Source organism: Excalfactoria chinensis, chromosome 18 (assembly GCF_039878825.1).
Source record: "Excalfactoria chinensis isolate bCotChi1 chromosome 18, bCotChi1.hap2, whole genome shotgun sequence".
Classification (NCBI taxonomy): domain Eukaryota; kingdom Metazoa; phylum Chordata; class Aves; order Galliformes; family Phasianidae; genus Excalfactoria; species Excalfactoria chinensis.
The window spans coordinates 1,103,570-1,120,174 of record NC_092842.1 but is presented as its reverse complement, the minus strand read 5'-3'; the positions used below and the strand labels follow the sequence as shown (position 1 = coordinate 1,120,174).

At 57.8% G+C, this 16,605-nt stretch overlaps 2 protein-coding genes across 4 annotated transcripts; both read right to left on the bottom strand.

Annotated features, from left to right (window-relative positions):
• Nucleotides 1-1,155: 1,155 nt before the first annotated feature.
• On the bottom strand, nt 1,156-6,658 carry TOR4A (torsin family 4 member A). 3 transcript variants are annotated; one of them, XM_072352450.1, is made up of 2 exons: nt 5,237-5,367; nt 1,156-3,626 (listed from the first exon to the last, which is right to left on the bottom strand). In XM_072352450.1, the coding sequence occupies exon 2, from the start codon at nt 3,585-3,587 to the stop codon at nt 1,992-1,994; it is 1,596 nt and encodes a 531-aa protein (XP_072208551.1). In that variant the 5' UTR covers nt 3,588-3,626; nt 5,237-5,367; the 3' UTR covers nt 1,156-1,991. The 3 variants fall into 3 exon arrangements, with proteins under 3 accessions (XP_072208551.1, XP_072208553.1, XP_072208552.1); XM_072352452.1 differs by lacking the exon at nt 5,237-5,367 and adding an exon at nt 6,520-6,658 and having other exon boundaries at nt 1,162-3,626; XM_072352451.1 differs by lacking the exon at nt 5,237-5,367 and adding an exon at nt 4,105-4,203 and having other exon boundaries at nt 1,162-3,626.
• Nucleotides 6,659-8,294: 1,636 nt separating this feature from the next.
• On the bottom strand, nt 8,295-15,550 carry ANAPC2 (anaphase promoting complex subunit 2). Its single transcript, XM_072352446.1, is given in 14 exon segments — nt 8,295-8,788; nt 8,875-9,110; nt 9,385-9,514; nt 9,859-10,062; nt 10,336-10,411; nt 10,752-10,893; nt 11,029-11,210; nt 11,285-11,402; nt 11,572-11,691; nt 11,842-12,016; nt 13,135-13,267; nt 13,613-14,235; nt 14,816-15,015; nt 15,018-15,550. Coding segments are annotated over 14 exon segments (2,952 nt in total). The 5' UTR covers nt 15,418-15,550; the 3' UTR covers nt 8,295-8,575.
• Nucleotides 15,551-16,605: the final 1,055 nt, after the last annotated feature.

Here is a 16,605-nt window from a genome sequence, read left to right as displayed (position 1 = left end):
TTGTGAGCCCACAGACTCCGAGCACTTCTAACCCATCGTCCTCCATCCCCCAGTCTGGTGCAGCTGTTCTGCTCAGCCCATCTGGGAGCTTCTCTGCTGCAGCACTTCCCTGTGGTGTAACCTCACCCGTCCTCTTTGGAGTCGACCCCACACCCTGCACAAGGAGAATGTGCAGAGCTCAGCCCTGCTCCCTGCCTCTCTTTTGCATACATGAAAGCTCTTATCTCATTTCACCCAACACTCCTCACACCTGCAGCTGTGTTGGCTCACATGGTGCAGCCCAGGCTCCGTCCTGACAGGGTGCCCTGATGAGGCCCCGCATTCCTTCACTCCTGCTGTACACCATGCAGTGTACAGACCTGTGCTCCAGGCTGATGTCACGGATCTGCTGCAGTTCCTGGCAGAACCATCTCAGCTGGAGACACTGGGCAGTGAGGGCGAGGAGCAGCACTGGTGGCACTGGGGGACCAGGTGGCCCAGTATAGCTGGCACAGTGCTGCAAGGTGTAACAGAGCAGGGTTGGTTTGGCACCGCATCACCTCTGTATCATCATCCCACAGCAAAAGGAACACAAACAGGGAGGATTCAGCCTCATCAGCCAGCACCTGCCCACGGAGGCAGTTCAGGGCAGGCTGTGGTGGATGGAGCCAGCTCGAGTGAGCTCCTTTTTAGGAACCCTTCATCACAAACTCCTTTTCCTGAAGGCAGCTGAGCCCACGCAGAAGGTGTACGTGCACCCACGTCCTTGGGCTGGAGCCAGGCTGTGTTACTGGAGAAATGCAGGGGAAACCCCAATAACCTCCCAGGGCCCAGAGAGCAGGGAGGAGGATGTGGACATCGGTGGGATAGATGTCCCTGGGAACCCCAGCCACACACACCTGGAATGCTCTGAGCCTATGAGTGCATGACAGCTCATTATCAATCACTGTAAAAGCAAATCCTCCCAGCTTGCTTGCAGGGACACTGAGAGGTGCAGCTCGTGTCCAACTCTCCAGTAACACGGCCTGGCTCCACTCAACTCACTGACATGAGCGATGCCCAACCCATTGGGGCTGCCCACAGTCTGTGCTGCTCCCATCCCTGGGCATCCTGGAGCCAAACTGCTTTGGAAAATAAGGGAGTGTGTGTATCTGAAGCCACATTTTGGTCACATATGGGAGAAGTACTTTCCAATTAATTTATTCAAGATAGTTTGGATTTATTCCTGACAAGAACTCCAGAAGCAGAAGTTTGTGATGGAAGTCTTTGGAGACCAACAATGAGAAAGAGGCAATTAAACAACCAGTGCAGACATCCACAGGATTACGTGTGTGATCGTTCACAGCAAACTGCAGAAGGGGACCCGGGCACAAAACCAGAACGTGGAGCAGCAATGCCATGAACACCTGCTCCTCCTGCCTGCTCACAACAAGGACCTGCTGCTCCTGAGGTACCTCCAGGCAACGTGCTCCCCACGGGGTCTCAGTGGCAAAGAACATCTGCAGGGCCCTGCATTCCTGCTGCCCTGTACCCACGCAGCCCAAACAGTCTTTTCCAGTGCGTGCTGCCCAACAGACACCAGTTGCTATTTTGGGCTTTCTAGATAAGGAGCGTGGTGAGCTGCACCCAGCAGCAAAAAGCAGAAGAGCTCCCAGTGGAGGCTGCGGCCCTGGACACAGTGAGATGCGGCTCCATGTGCTGCCGAGACAGAGAACCCAAGTGGGTGATGGTTTCTTCTTTCAGTTGGCACTGCACAGCGTCTGTCCTCATTCTAATGGGTGCATGAGTAACAAACAAAGTGTCTCTAATTGCTGTGGGGCCGTGCTGGCCATGCTGCACTCTGCAAACACGGGGAACACCCAGAGGAGAGGAGTGGTTGTGCTGCGGAGGAGTCTGGGCTGCCATCCCCTGCCCTGACCAGCAGCCCCAGGGCAGCCACTGAGCCGCTCTGCCCTCACACTCCTCATGAGGCTGTAAATCCTCAGAACCAGACACGTCTCTGCAGAGAATCCCTACAGCAGGTTGACTTTGGCCACAACCTGCTTGCAGCCCAGCCTGGAGAACTGCTTGCCGCCTGTAGTGTAGTAGCTGAGCTGGCTGGCCAACCTCTCGACGTGGCTCTGCTCGGGGTACAGCCCTTCCCTCCTCATCTCCTCCAGGAAGCAGTCTACGACGTGACTCCTCTCCAGGAGAACGAAGGGGACGACGTCTGCTGCCTTCCACAGCGGGTGGGCATGGGCCAGCACGGGCTGGATGACGCTCAGCAGCTCCTCAGCTCCGCTCCGCTGTTGCAGGAGCTCAGCAGATGCGTTCTGGATGACAAACTTGGTGATTTCACCACCCCCTATGTTGCTTATCAAAATGTAGATGGCATTGAGGAACTCATTGGTTTGGTTGGGTTCAAAGAACCGACTGAGAGCGTCCAGCAGGACCGGAGACATGAGTTCAACCTCATCCAGAATGAACAGCGGTATCTTCTCCTCTATCTCAGCTCTCGTGACCATGTCAGAAATCTTTTTAGACAGGTCTGTCTCACAGGTGAGAGGAGCCATGCCGCTCGGGCAGTGGTGCATGACAAAGTACTGCAGCACAAAGTCATTGTCCATGACGGAGCGAAAATGCTTGGCCAGCAGCCAGCCAACGTGACTCTTCCCCACTCCCGTGGGGCCATTTAACGAGAGGACCAGCGGCTTGTTATGGATGTGGGTAGCGAGATAGTCCTTCAGCAGCTGCATAATACTTTCCACGGCGAGCTTCTGCCCAAACACCTCCCGGTGCATTGTTTTCTCTAAGCCATCCAGGTCGTACTTTTGGAGGTTGTCATCCAGGTTCTCTATGGCGTTGAGGATCTGGAAGAAGATGATGACGATGAGCAACAGGAGGCAGCGTTTGGCGTTGCTCTTCTCCTCCGCTGGGAGGTACCGCTTTGTTTTGTCGGGGTACAGAACTACCCGAGATTTCCTTCGCTTCTTTTTCCTCCTGGGTTTGCTCATCGCCCACTCCTCCACAGACGTGTCAAAGGTGAAATACTGGGACGTCTTGAAGCCAGACTGGCTGAAGAAGGACTTGGAGGAGCCGTACAGACCAGACCTGTTCAGGGAAAATTGCCTCTGGAGCAGCCGTGCATGGACGGGCTCGGATGACTTTTCCTGTGGGAGCTCGAAGTGCAGACGGCTTTTCTTCTGCACCCGGTAGCGCTGCTTGAGGCGGATGATTGCCCTCAAGGGAGAAGAAATAAAGGAGATCTTCTTGGAAGCAGCAGGGATCTTAGTGTCAGGCACTTCTTCCCCTTCGCTCTCAGAGCAAGACGCCTCTCCCTTTGCATCAGCCTTGGCACAGAGCAGCTCTCCTTCCCCATCGCTGTCCAAGCAGCACATCTGTCCTTCCACGTGGCCATCAGCATAAGGGTCCTCTCCTTTTGCACTGCTTTCAGCATAGGGAACCTCTTCTGCTGCATTCTCAGTGGCAGCAGGAAGTTCTTCATCCACCTCAGCACAGGACACCTCTCCTTTTGCATCGCCCTCAGCACAGGATGCCTCTCCTTCCACATCCTCCATGGCAGTGGGTGCTTCTCCATCCACCTCTGCACTGAGCAGCTCTCCATCCATCTCGCTCAGTTCTTACAGCCCACTCACATCCTCTTCTTTCTAAAGCAAAAAAGGACAATGCAAAAATCAACCTTTGTAAGAGCAGGATGTGATTGACAGCAGCCCAACGAGGCTGATTGCAACAACCCCACACACAGTCATCACACAGCCAGCGGGGTGTCCAAACACGGACCTCTGCGCACAGCATCAGCCTTGGCAGCACCAAGGGATAGGGAAGGCAGCCCCCGGGCACTGCTGGATGGGGAGGGCAGCAGGATGTGACCCCACACTGTTTCCTTAGCACCTGCCAAACACGAGCAGCACACAACACCACACCCCTCCATAAGGAAACACTCACCCTACACCACACAGGGCACGGAAAGCTCTGCCGGCCGCCCCGGGGGGGGAGTCCTTCCCCGGCAGCACTACGGGAGCACAGCGGCTCCGCCACCCCCCGCCCTTCCCCACCCGGAGCCACGCAGAGCAGCGCGGGCAGCCCCCGAAAGTGAGGAGGAGGAAACGCGTGGCCGGAGCTCACCCGGCGAGCAGGGAGGGACGCGGCGATGGGAGCTCGGAGCGACGTCCGGCCGAGCCGACCTCCGTCCCCGCCCGGCGGCGCTGCCCGCAGTCCGTGTCACGGTGGGAGGGCACTTCCCCAGCGCTGACGCACGGGGATGGAGGCTGCGGTGACAGCGGCGGGCAGGAAGCGGGGCCGGACGGGGCGAGCACAGCCGTTCCCTGCGGCCGCCCGGCACGCAGCCCCGGCCCCGAGCGGCGCGGTGTGCGCGGAGCGCTGCCGGCCTGTCGCTGCACGTCGTCGGCTCTCACGTCGGGGCTGCTGTGCCCGAACCCGGCGCCCGGCGCCCTCCATTAGCCCCGAGCGTTAATTGCTCACCTTGCGCGGCGCTCGGCCGTGCCCCGCACCGAACCAGCCGGGCGAGATTCCTGCACGCAACACGGCGGGAGGGCTGGCGGCCACGCCGGGTCCCCACGCTGTCCCCGTGTCACCCCGACACCGGGGCGGTGCTTTCCAGTGCCATTCACTTCTACCACCCAGGCACTGCCCGAAGCCCACGGCACTGCCAGCCCTAAGCGTCTGGAAGCAACCCCAGGCCCTGCCCAGACAGCTGAGACCCCAACAGCACATCCATCCCATAGCACGGCATGGCACACCCTCTGGATGACCAAAGCCCACCTGCGGAACCCCAGGACACGGAAAGCCACTGGGCAGGGGCACAACAGGACAGCAGAGTGGGAGAAGTTGGTGCTGGGAAGGGGAAACCATTGGGAAACCCCAAAGGTTCCCCTGGGCTGGGAACAACCACCTGCATCTGAAGCTGAGAGCGTGAGGGGGAAGTGCAGAGCAAAAAGAGGGGGAGGGAACAGGCAGAAGGGATGGGAGCAGAGGTTACAGCTCTGGGGAGACACGGATCACCTGAATCCCTCCTGTGCCACCCCAATCTTGTGCCACCATCCCCGTGCTACCAGCATCACTGCGCCCCCCTCACTGCTGTGCCATCCCCATCCCGTGCAGCTCAGCACACCCCACAACCTCACCACGTCCCATGGCACGCAGCCGCTCCCCACCTCCCTAAGCACCTCATGGAAGCAACGGTGACACAAAGTCCCAAACGCGGCCATTTCCCACCCGGCCCCATCCGCTCACTGACCGTGGGCCGGGCGTGGGGTCCCTCCGTGCGTCCCCTGGGTGCTGCCACCCCAACCCAGCTGAGCGCTGCCCTCACAGCCGCACGGTGCCGGGAGGAAATGGCGCGGAGGAGTGGCCCTGCACCACTTCCTCGTCCCACTCCGTCCTCGCCCCGAGCGCAGCTGCCTGGTGTGATGATCCTGATGGGGCTGGGGGAGCGGGTCGGCCTTGGGATGCTGAGTTTGGGTGATGATGTGGGGGGTGATGGGTGCCAGAGGGTCACAGAGGACCTTGGGGGTTACTGGGGTGGTCCGGGGGAAAAGGAGGTGAATCTGGGGTAAAGCAGTGAGCAACGTGTGGGGAGGTGCAGGTTTGTGCCCGGTGCAGCTCCGTGCTGACAGCCCTGAACAAAACCTCCCCAAAGTGGCATCCCCAGCAGCAGTGCTGAGGGGGCAGGGGCTGTACACCCCATGCACCCACCTGTGCCCACTCCACTGAGCTCTGCCTGGTGTTACACCACGCTCTCATTTCTGGTGAACCCCCGGGGTAAAGCACAGGGTGTGAAGGGAAGCCCCTCTCTCTCCTGCTGGAGCAGCAGCCCAGGACCAAAAGTAGATGTGAAAAACAACCCCCCCAACAACTTCCCTTCCCTGCATGGGCTGCAGCCACAGGGATCGGCCCAGCCATTCCCTGCAGTGCAGGGATATCAGCATCACAGCAAGATCCAACCAGAGGAGCCGTGAATGCACTTTGTGGGCTGCAGCCCTCATGGACACAAACAAGGCATTTGGGGAGATAAACTGGGGTTTTGCAATAGGAGAGCTCCTCCCCAGCAGCACTTTGCGTGGATGCATGCCATAAAGATAATGCAGAAGCAATGATCCCCAGCCCTTGTTAAAAGCAGCTATGGGGAGAGCAAGAAGCTGCCATGTCCAGCTGAAGGTAGTGCAATGGGGGTGTGCAATGGGATGGGGTTCTGTGCAACAGGGCTGTGTGTGCAGCAGGGCAGCACTGCGGCTGCGGGGAGCATGCAGGTGCAACAAGGTGGGGGTGTATGGATGGATGGGGGGCAGGCTGTGCAACGGGGGTGCATGGCACGTGCACTGGGGGTGTGCAATGGTGGGGGGCACACGCATGCAGGAAAGACTGTGCGGGGTGGGGGGAAGCATGCATGTGCTTTCAGGCAGGGCAGTGATGGGGGGCACACACATATTGGGGGGAGAGACCACATGTATTCAAGGGATGCTGCAGGGGAGCAGTGCCCTGGGCCACCCCCTCCCCCCCATCCCGAAGCCCCCCACTCACCTCAGGCCTCCTGGAGCCCTGCAGTCCCCATTGGGGCCCCTGGGGAGGATGCAGCCAGGAGCAGCAGCTGTGGGCGCCGCACAGCCCTTCCTGCAGGGCCAGGAATGCAAATCCTGCTCAGCGCCTCCTCTCCTGTGGCTCAGCCCCACTGGACCCCCCCGGGAAGAAAAGGGATGAGAAAACCCAGGGGAGGCTTTGGGGCAGCCATCCCGGCAGGCACCGGGACCAGGGGGTACCCAGCGTGTTGGCAGCCAACAGGGGGTGGGGGCACCCATACATCTCCAGTGCTGCTTTTGCAGCACATCAGATCAGCTCTTTTCTAATCAGCTCTTCTTTTCTTTCCTCTTGTTTTGTTTTTAACATCGAATTTAGCTCTTCTCTCTGCATCGTGGCACCGGGTAAAGCCGAGTGAATGCAAATCCCGTGGTGGCAACCAGGACACAAAACACCAGGGCTGGAGGTGCTGAGAGGGGTCAGAGCAGGGAGGTGCCGTGATGGGGAACAACAAGGGGAAAAAACAAAATACCTTCACAACAACAAAAAACCCAACAATGAAAGAATGTGAAACCCTTCCCAGGCTGCCGGTGGGAGCATTCCAAAGCCAACAGCAGACTGCAGCCCTCAGCAGGAACATAGGAGGGGGGGGGCTGGAGGGCCCATGGGGCAGGGGGGGCCGTGGGGCAGCCCCAGCACTGCTCAGCCCTGCTTCACTGTTAGCAAAACTTTCCGACCTCCATCAGCAGACGTGGCTGCACGTGTCCCCTGTAACCCAAACAGTTTACATGCGGGCCGGGAGCATCCCTTGTAGGGAAGAGGCGCCCTGCTGGGTTTCTGGAGGGCTCTCTATAAACAGTTTATAAATAGAGCAGCGTACCTGGGGTGCTGGGATTTGCTGGGACGAGGGGGGTTCCTCTGGCTGCAGCGCTCCCATTGCACAGCGCAGGATGAGCCAGAAGCACCGACTGTTACTATTTGTACTTCTGGTTCGTTCCTTTTTATCTTCCAGCTTCCTCAGTTCAGCCTGAGAAATTCCTTCCCCAGCTTGTTTCGATTAGCTCTGAGCCTTTTGTTTCATCCAAAACATCCTGAGCCGTTCATTAAACCCGAGTTCTACCTACTGTAATGCTTTGAAAGTTGGGCAGCGACAGCCACCCTGTAGCTCTGGGATGGGGACACCGTGTCGAGATCCACGGCCCTAAAATGGGGACACTGTGGGGCCCCCATGGCTCTGGGTTGTGGTCAGAGCAGCTCCACACTGACCCAGCAAACCCGCAGCACACACTGGGTGACTGGGGAACGTCAGCAGCTTCTGCAGAGGAGAAAGTGAAGCATCCCCGTATCCCAAACCAGGGAGGAAAAGCCCAGAGCAGCACAGAGCACCAGGCAGAGCAGAGCTGAGAGTTCCACAGGCTTTTGTCTCCTCATCCTCATCCTGTGGGTGCCGGGTGCAGCTTGCAGGGATGTCCCAAGCTGTGGCACAGCAACAGTGGGGTCAGTGCTGTGTACACCACCAGTCTGGCCCCAAATAATGAGTCCAGTGCGTGTCCTACCAGGCTCCGGTGGGTTTCACATTGCTCCTGCTGGGTTCAGTTTGGATTTCCTCCCCTGCCTGGAAACAACAACCCGTGCTCCCGCCCACAGAGGAAGAGCTGCAAACATGCAGGAGGGAGATAAGCCCACAGCAGCACTAAGGATGCCCACAGCACTGGGCTGAGGATCCCTTACACACTAACAGACAAGGCTGTGACCCTGAAACACACCAAGGACGCACAGTTGCCACAGCAGTGGGTTTTAAAGGGAGAGGAATAGAGAGGAATACTTGTGCTATGGTAAAGCAGCTGGTACCAACCCAGAGACTACTGCTGGGTTTTATTGACCCACTGACGGGGATCAGACACTCATTTACAAAAGGAAGGTAATGTAGGCAGCAGCTCCAGCCCAGCCACTCTGAGGGCTCTGCAGCTTATACTGCTGTTGGGAGGGGGCACAGCACCACCCCCAGCACAGAACATACCCAGCAGGATGCAGAGCTGGGTGACGCCGAGGCACTCCCAGCCTAGTTGCAGTTCTTGGGCAGGCGATAGACACCCCCGGAGTAGATGAGCTGCTGGTCCCGCACCTTCTTCTGCAGGAAGCCCTGCAGCTCCTGTATGTCGATCTCTGTGACCACAGGGCCTGTCATCACAAACATCTTCAGCATGCTGTGGATCCTCTCCAAGGACAGGCTCTCCAGGTTGGTCAGCATCGCCTGGATGTAGGTCCAGAACAGCTGCAGGGACACACAGCAAACCAGCATCAGTACCATGCAGAAAAGGGCTGCTGAGAGCCCGGCCTTTGAGCGGCACCCAGACACACCTGCAGCTCTTCCTCTTTCTGGTCAGCCTGCGAGGCCATGGCCGAGTCCCCCTCCTCGTCGCTGTCTATCAGGACAACCTTCTCCCCCTGGTCCTTCTGCTCCTCCTCGATGACGGTGAAGGTGCCCGGCGGTTCCTCACGCAGCACTCCCTGCTGCAGCCACAGCGTCATCTTACGCTTCAGAGACGTCACAGGCACCTTGAGCACCTCGCTCAGCTCCGCCAGCGTCCACGTACCTGCAGAGAGCACGGCTGTAGGGGGGGCTGCAGGACGCCTTGCCCACCCCCAGTACCACGGCTTAACAAGAGGGGATGAAGGCAGCCCAGAGGTGAGCAGCCGGCGCAGGGCCTTCCTGCAGGCACCGGCTGCTGAGCTGTGCTTTTCTGAGCGCTGCCTCCAGCTGCAGTAGATCCAAGCTCCAAGCAGGTCCTGCCCACCTAACATTGCTCCAGAGCCCTATGGCAATGCAGCCTTTCCACCCAGCTCCGTGTGCCACACCACGTCACTCACTCTTGTTCTGGAAGTGCAGGATGATGGCAGCGTGCACAGGGGAGACGGACAGGGAGAGCGTGCGGTCGGCCAGCTCCACATCCAGGCTCACCAGCCCCAGGTGGTACTTCCAGTTCAGGGTCCTCATGGCCTGGAAGAGGGAAGCAGCAGCTCTTCCAGCCCTTCTGTCGCTACGGCTGGTTGAACTCTATTCACCTCCAACAAAGACAAAGGCTGCTCCCGCCTCATGAATCTCCATCCCACCATTATCCATTTCCTCAAAAGGAAACACCCTTCACACAAGTTGTTGCCCAATACCAGGGTCCCTCTCCTGCCTGAAAACCTCAAGAGAACACTTAGCACTGTAACTCTGCTGGTGTAGCAGCAGCTATGCTGTAAGGGATGTTACAGGGACTCTGGATAGACCATGCAAACTCATGCTACGTAGCAGAGCTAGCAACACAGAGCTCTGACAGAGGGTTAAGGAATCCTCACCTTCAATTTCTCGTACTTCTTGGAATAGGCTTCCATGGCTTCCTTGACCTGCTCTGGGAGCTCCAGCTTCTCCTCCTTCAGCGGTGGCCAGAACTCACTGGACAGGATAACAGCCACAAGGCTGAACGGCGGCCTCTCCTCCTCCGGGAGCTTTTCCTCCTCATCACGAATGTTGGCGTTGATGCGTCGTGAGTCAGCCATGTCCTGGAGGAGACAGAGGACGATAAGAGCCCTCCAACATCCAGAAGGGTGTAGGCAGGAATGGCAGGGGAGGCACCAACTCTGCAGCACCCACCCCCAGCCAACAACCCAACAGCCATCCCCAATGCACTTCTGCCTGTCACAAGTCAGCCCCCTCACCAGGATCCTCCATAGCCCCATTTCCTTTACAGACCTTTTGTGGTCACTCAATGAACAAAAGCACCCAGAACTTGAATTTAAAAAGGCCAAAACCAAACGATAACAAAAGTCAATTACCTTTAACATCACCTCACAATAGTGCATCTGAGCTTCACCAAACCGCAGCTTAAGAAGCTCCACATTGCGGATTTCCCTGGCGAGAGAAAAGAAAGGATCACACGTGGGTTCCAAGAGACAAAGCCGGGTTGCAGCTGAGGTTTCCTGATGGTTCATCCCTTTTTTGTACCCTGACACCTTCTGCTGACCCTCAGCAGCCCCTGCAGGTTGCTAGAAAATAGGGGATGGAGCTCAGGGCATCTGCGCTTCCACTTCCCTATGTGCTGCCCTATTAGTGCAAGCCAAAGGCAAGGCTGAGCAGCAGGTGAGCCCTCAACTTCTAGATGCCACCCGCAGCTGCAGAGGAGATGGCTGCAGAAATGGTACTTAGTAGGGCTGAAGCAGACCCCTGTGAGGTGATTTCAGCTGGGTCTCACCTCTCAGCACTGTAGTTGAACTGATGCAGCAGCCTGTCAGCCAGGAGCGTGCGGTACTCATTGATAAACAGGTCCTTGCTGCCGTAGATGCTCACCAGCAGGCTGATGATGTCTGAGGAACGGCGCTTGGAACTTGATTTCCCTATTGCAATGCAGCAGAGAGCAATGTGAGATGAGCAAAGCTCCAGCCCAGATCAGCACAACCAAACGAATGACTCAAGACTACAGCCAGCCATGGGGAGACAGCGGGCTGCCTTGAAGCCTGCTCTACATTAACCTGGATCTGCATCAACCGGGTCAGGGACCCAGTCCCCTGGTTCTGAGATATCATCATCGCTCTCCTGGCCATTCTCCAGTGTCACTGGGTCAGCTTTTGAGAGCTCATTGGCCAGATCCCCAGAGCCCTCAGCATCCCCCGTGAGACCAGCCACGATCTGCCGCACGGTGTCCTCCCGTGTCCTGCCAAAAGATGAGAGAGATGGAGCCAATGGAGGGAAGGGGATGCACACAGGGCTGCCCTGAGAGCCTCTTACCTCAGGTACTTCCTGATGGGCTCACAGGCGACCTCCAGGATAACCATGGAGGGGTCCAGCTCCCGCAGGGCCTTAATGGCCGAGATATACAAAGTGATGATGTCGGATGTGTTGACACCTACGAGAGGGGCAGGGGAGCAGTTGAGAGTCCCAGAGCACAGATATGGATACAAGAAAGGTTCTGCTAAATCTATGGAGCTGGAGGCGAAGGGCTTGCAGCCCTATTGGCTCATCCATGTGGAGAGAACAGATCCCTATGGTGACACACACAGGGATGTAAAACCCACCGGGATGCAGAAGTCGGATTTCCAGAGCACTTTTCAGGGAGCTGAGCAGCTGCTGCCTCAGGTTTGTCCTTTCCAGGCAGAACTTGAGGTCCTCCACAGCAGGCTTTGATTCTGGGAAATCTGCAGACCAAGCAGCGATTAGAAACAGTGCCAGGCTCCGCAGGGAGACAGTGCAGCACCAGGAGGTGGGGACACGGCCAGCACAGATCCACCATTCAATCCAAGCCCAGCAGTGAGCGAACACACAGAGAATGAGTGGGAGGCACCGACCTCGAATGATGCTGAACAGCTCTTCGATCAACATGCTGGCGTAGATGCGGTAGAAGAACCTCTGGACGTGGCACCGCCAGCGCCGCAGGGTGCTGCTGGCTTCTGCAGAGGGGCGAGCCAAGGGGCCATCCTGCAGGAACACCCTGCTGAGCCAGCCGAGCACCTTCTCGATCCACTGCAACAGCAGAAGGAGAGCACAGGGATGGAGTATTACCTGAGTATTAAGAGTTACCGGGTGGTGTTATGTTTTGATAACCAGGTTTGGGTGTGATGTGCCACTGTTAACGCTCTGCTGTCTGCTTGACCACGGGCTGGAGTGCATGAGTTCTGCCCATAGAACCACAAGGCAGAAGAACGTGCTGCAGCACAGAGCACCCAAGCACCAGAACTGTACTGGGAAAGCTGAAGAGCATTCTCCTAAAGAGCAAAAGGAAAGGGCGATCATCGATGCAAAGCACCTGGATGGTGAGGAACACCTTTACCCAGCCATTCTCCCCAGGAGTTTGTCTCTGAGTGCCCCTTTGCAGCAGGGCCAGAGAAGAAAGTGTTGCACAGCAACTGTAGGGAAGCAAACACCAAATCACCACCTGTGTTTGCAGACAACACAAGTGCCCAGCACGGCACACAGCGAGGAAACCAGGACAACAGCACGGAGCTGCCTGGTTCGCATGGCAACCTGACCTCACACATTGTTCGTCAGCGCAGACCAACGTAAGGCCTTGCATCAAGGAACAAAGAGCACACAGCGAGCGTGCAGAGCACAGCCCGTGTCCCAGGGCAGCCGTAACCTTGAGAAGAGCTTTAAGGTCATACAGAGCAAAGAGCTCGACACAAACTCAGTGTAAGGCAGCAGCAAGAGAACTGAAGAGGTATGAGGAAGGACTCCGGGCAAGACTCTCCCTGGAGTCTTCTCTGCTCCAAGCTGAACAAGCCCAGTTCCCCCAGCCTTTCCTCATAGGGAGCTGCTCCAGCCCTATGACCATCCCACTGGCCTCCTCTGGACCCGCTCTAAGAACTCCATGCCTTTCTCGTGCTGCAGGCCCCAGGCCTGGATGCAGCACTGCAGATGGGGCCAGTAGAGACATCACCAGGTGAAACATAACGACCTGCTGTGTGCAGGGCAGAGCAGACTCTCTCCTCTAGCATTAATCTCAAATGTTCAGTTTTAACCACTCCTCTTCTGCCAGCGCTGGTGGAGGTCACAGCCCAGGACCAGAGAACTGAGGCAGAGTTGGGAATTTAGCAGCAGGAACAGGAGCAGCTCCACACCTCCAAAGGCAGGGCCTGCCTTACCTCCTGGAACTCGTTCAGGAAGGAGTGCTCATATTCACCCCGACATCGTCGCTCCATCCTCTCCTTGATCATCCTGTGCAGGATGGTGGTCACAGCATCAGCACTCACCCTCTCCAGCAAATTCAGCTGTCGGCTGCAGACACAGAGCACCGAGTGAGCGAGCAGCAGCAAAAGCACGCAGAGAAAACTGAACTAACAGACAACACCTGCTGCCATGCGGTGCACAGGTGCAGGCATAGCTCTTAATTTAAGCACTCTGATTGCTGGCAGCAGTGCACTGCTCACATAATGCATCACACAGCTGCCATCCTATCTCCTTCAGAAACACTGTCATAGGGTTATGGAATCACAGAATCATTGGAGTTGGTAGGGACACTTAAAGGCCATCAGGTCCCACTCCCTGCAGTACACAGGGACACCCACAGCTCCATCAGTACTCAGAGCCCCAACAGCCTGACCTTGGCTGTGCCATACGTACAGGATGCCATTGAGCTGCCGGAACCGCTCCATGGCTGTGGGACACCAGCACTGCTCCCTCCTGCTGCCGCAGCCCGCACACACGGCGCTCTCCCCTCCGCTCTCCTCCGCGTCGCTCTCCTGCTCGGCCTCGCTCATGCTGCTCTCACATTCATTCATGCCTTCTTCTCCCTTCTTCCACTGCCGCATGTATATCCGGAAGGTGCGGCTGTAGAACTGCTGGATCATCTCCTGGAAGGGTTTGGTGGTGGAGAAGAACAGGATGGCTTTGAACATGGTGTACACCTTCTCCCGCAGCGTCTGAGCGCCCGTCCCCAGCAGCAGACCCGCCTCGGTCCAGCCCTCCAGGAGCTCCATGCTGCTCAGGTAGGGCTCCAGGCGGCACTTGAGGAGACAAAAGGCATCCAGGAGGAGCGCGGAGCACTGCTGCTCCTCCGCCGTGTTCTCATATTGGCCGACGCAGTTCCAGAACTCGGGAGCGATGTGGGCCTGCAGGTCGGTCTGCAGCACCTCCAGGAACCACTCCTCCACCGCCGCGTGCAGCCCGTAACAGCGCAGCACCTCCAGGGCGGCCCGCAGCTCCGCATCCTGCAGTGGGCGCACCGGGTCACAGCGAGCCGCTGCCTGGGGAGCAGAAGGGACGGCAGGTTGAGCACGGAGCACGCAGCCGGACGCTCCTTTATGCCCCATCCCATATGTAAAATATTACATATTTTATGAGGCCTGCTCTGAAAGTGATGCCTCCTATTTTACTGTATTGGCCCACAGTCAGAGGGGGATGTGGGTAGGATGGCAGCTGAGGCTGAACCTTCCCACCCATGTGACGTATGGCAGCACAGGGGCAGTCTGACATGGAAGCGTATGGAGCGCGCGGCTCTCGTTCATCACGGCGCTGGCTGCACGCTGAAAGGCAGCGTTTCCATAGCTGAGAATTTGCTCTATTTACGCTCCCGTCTCTTTGTATCTATCGCAGCTCCTACAGAACACAACAGGAGGCATCACTTTCGGAGCGACCCCCCTACACGCGGCCCAGCACCACCAGCTCTGCCCTCGGATCAGCCGGCATCCCGCACACCCGGGGGGGCCTCAGCCCAACCACCCGCACGGCGGCCACCATTACCGGCTGCTGGGGCCGCACCGCGACCCGCACCCCCCCGTCCCGTCCCGTCCGTCCCCCCGCCCCTCGCCCCCTCTCCCCTCTCACCAGCCCCAGCGCGGCGGGCGGCACCAAGGCGGCACTGACGGCTCCCCACGCCGCGGACAGCCCCGCACCCGCCGCCTCCATGTCCCGCAGGAAGGGGCGGAGCGCGGAGCCGCCGTTGGGGCCGCGCGATGAGCGGAACGGAGGAAGCGCTGCAGGGCTACAACGCCGCGCTGCTGGAGGGTGGGTGAGCGGGGCCGGGCTGGGGGCGGAGGGGACCGCGAGCTCCCGGAGCTCACACGGTGATCGTCCCCAACAGGGCTGGCCGAGCTCCGAGCCCGGCGGGATGAGCTGAGCGAGCGGATCCGGGAGGAGGAGGCGGAGCGCGGACGGCTGCAGAGCCGCATCGCGGCGCTCACCGAGCGGTTGGCCCGCAGCTCCGAGCGCACCGCGCGGCACATGGCTGCGCGCAGCCAGCTGGACGCCAGCATCGCTGAGAGCGAGGCGGCATACGGCAAGGTACGGCCGGCAGGAAGGGGCTTACCTTTCTCCCACGTGTCTTTTGAAGCGCTGTAAGCGCGGCATCCTCCTCGCCCAGCTGGACCAGCACTAAACATGGGAAGTAGTGGGGCTTGGGAGGCAACCAGCTGCCACAGTTCGCTCATTAGTGGAATATTTATCAGCCGGCACTAAAAGAAAAGTCGGTTCAGCTGCCGTTCCCTCTGTAACCCCTGATGATCCTGGTGGACCCTCTGCATCTCCCACATTAGCTGCTAATGACTGTAAAGAGTCAAGAGTCCCATCAGCACACACCCCAGCACAGCAGACGAGGGGCACAGCCCAGCTGCCTCGCTCAGCCAACACACAGATGAGGGCTCCCAGCACAGCACCGAGCTCCTCACAGGGCTGTGATGGCACACAGGGATGTCAGACCCACCAGGATGCTGTTTGGAAGGGAAGGTGATGTGAGGAAGCACTGCAGGACCCAAAGGTTGGGGGAGAACTTGTGTGAGAACGGAACAGCTCGGAAGCGGTGCTGTAAAGTTACACCACAAGCAGCACAGGCTCAAAAAGAAACCTTCCCTGAGATAGAAACCACGAGTCCCTGTCCTACAAACAAAGCCGTGTTTATTGAAATTAGGAGACAGTCACAGCAGGTGAGAAGCCAAGGGGTGAGGAAACACGGTCACCCTGCAGACTGAAACCAGGACCAGAGTCCCTTCCTGTGCATTCAGGTCTCTGTGTGATGGTGCTCCTTGCCCTTCCCCAGCCCAGGGGAGACTCAGGACTCACCCTAACCTGCACACCATGGGGAAAAGACAGCGGGATCCCACACACCCTGCCCCTCTGCTGGGCTCTTCACCTCTCCTCTGACCATTTCACACCCCTGTAAGGCCATAGGAATGAGTACAAACGGTCACTGGGACTGCAACAGCCACGTTCTGTTACAGATGTTCACTGTAATCAGGTGAGCTGCACAGGCAGTGAGATCTAAGCCTGGTGTTGCCTGGTCTCCTGGGGCACAACAGACGGGAGTGTTAGATGATATAAAATGTGTGCTAAAAACAGAAGAAAACGAATTAAAGGAGTGAGATTTGGTCTGATTTAAGGTCATTGTGGGGTTACTTATCAAAGCAAGAAACCTGAAGCATGCAGGTTAGTAGTGGAAAACAGACTAAGTCTCAGAGGGGTGGAGGATCCCTCCTGCTGCAAGGTACAGCAGCTGAGTTCAGAGAGAACTGTTTAGTTGATACGAAATATAGAAGCTGTTTTTATTTCCTTCTTTCCCAGATTCTGGAGAGTTCTCAGACATTGCTAGACGCCCTGAAGGGAGAAATCAGGAATGTTAGCAA

Coding starts and splice junctions, on each gene's coding strand:
- TOR4A (XM_072352452.1), bottom strand. CDS start 3,587: ATGGATGGAGAGCTGCTCAGTGCAGAGGTGGATGGAGAAGCACCCACT.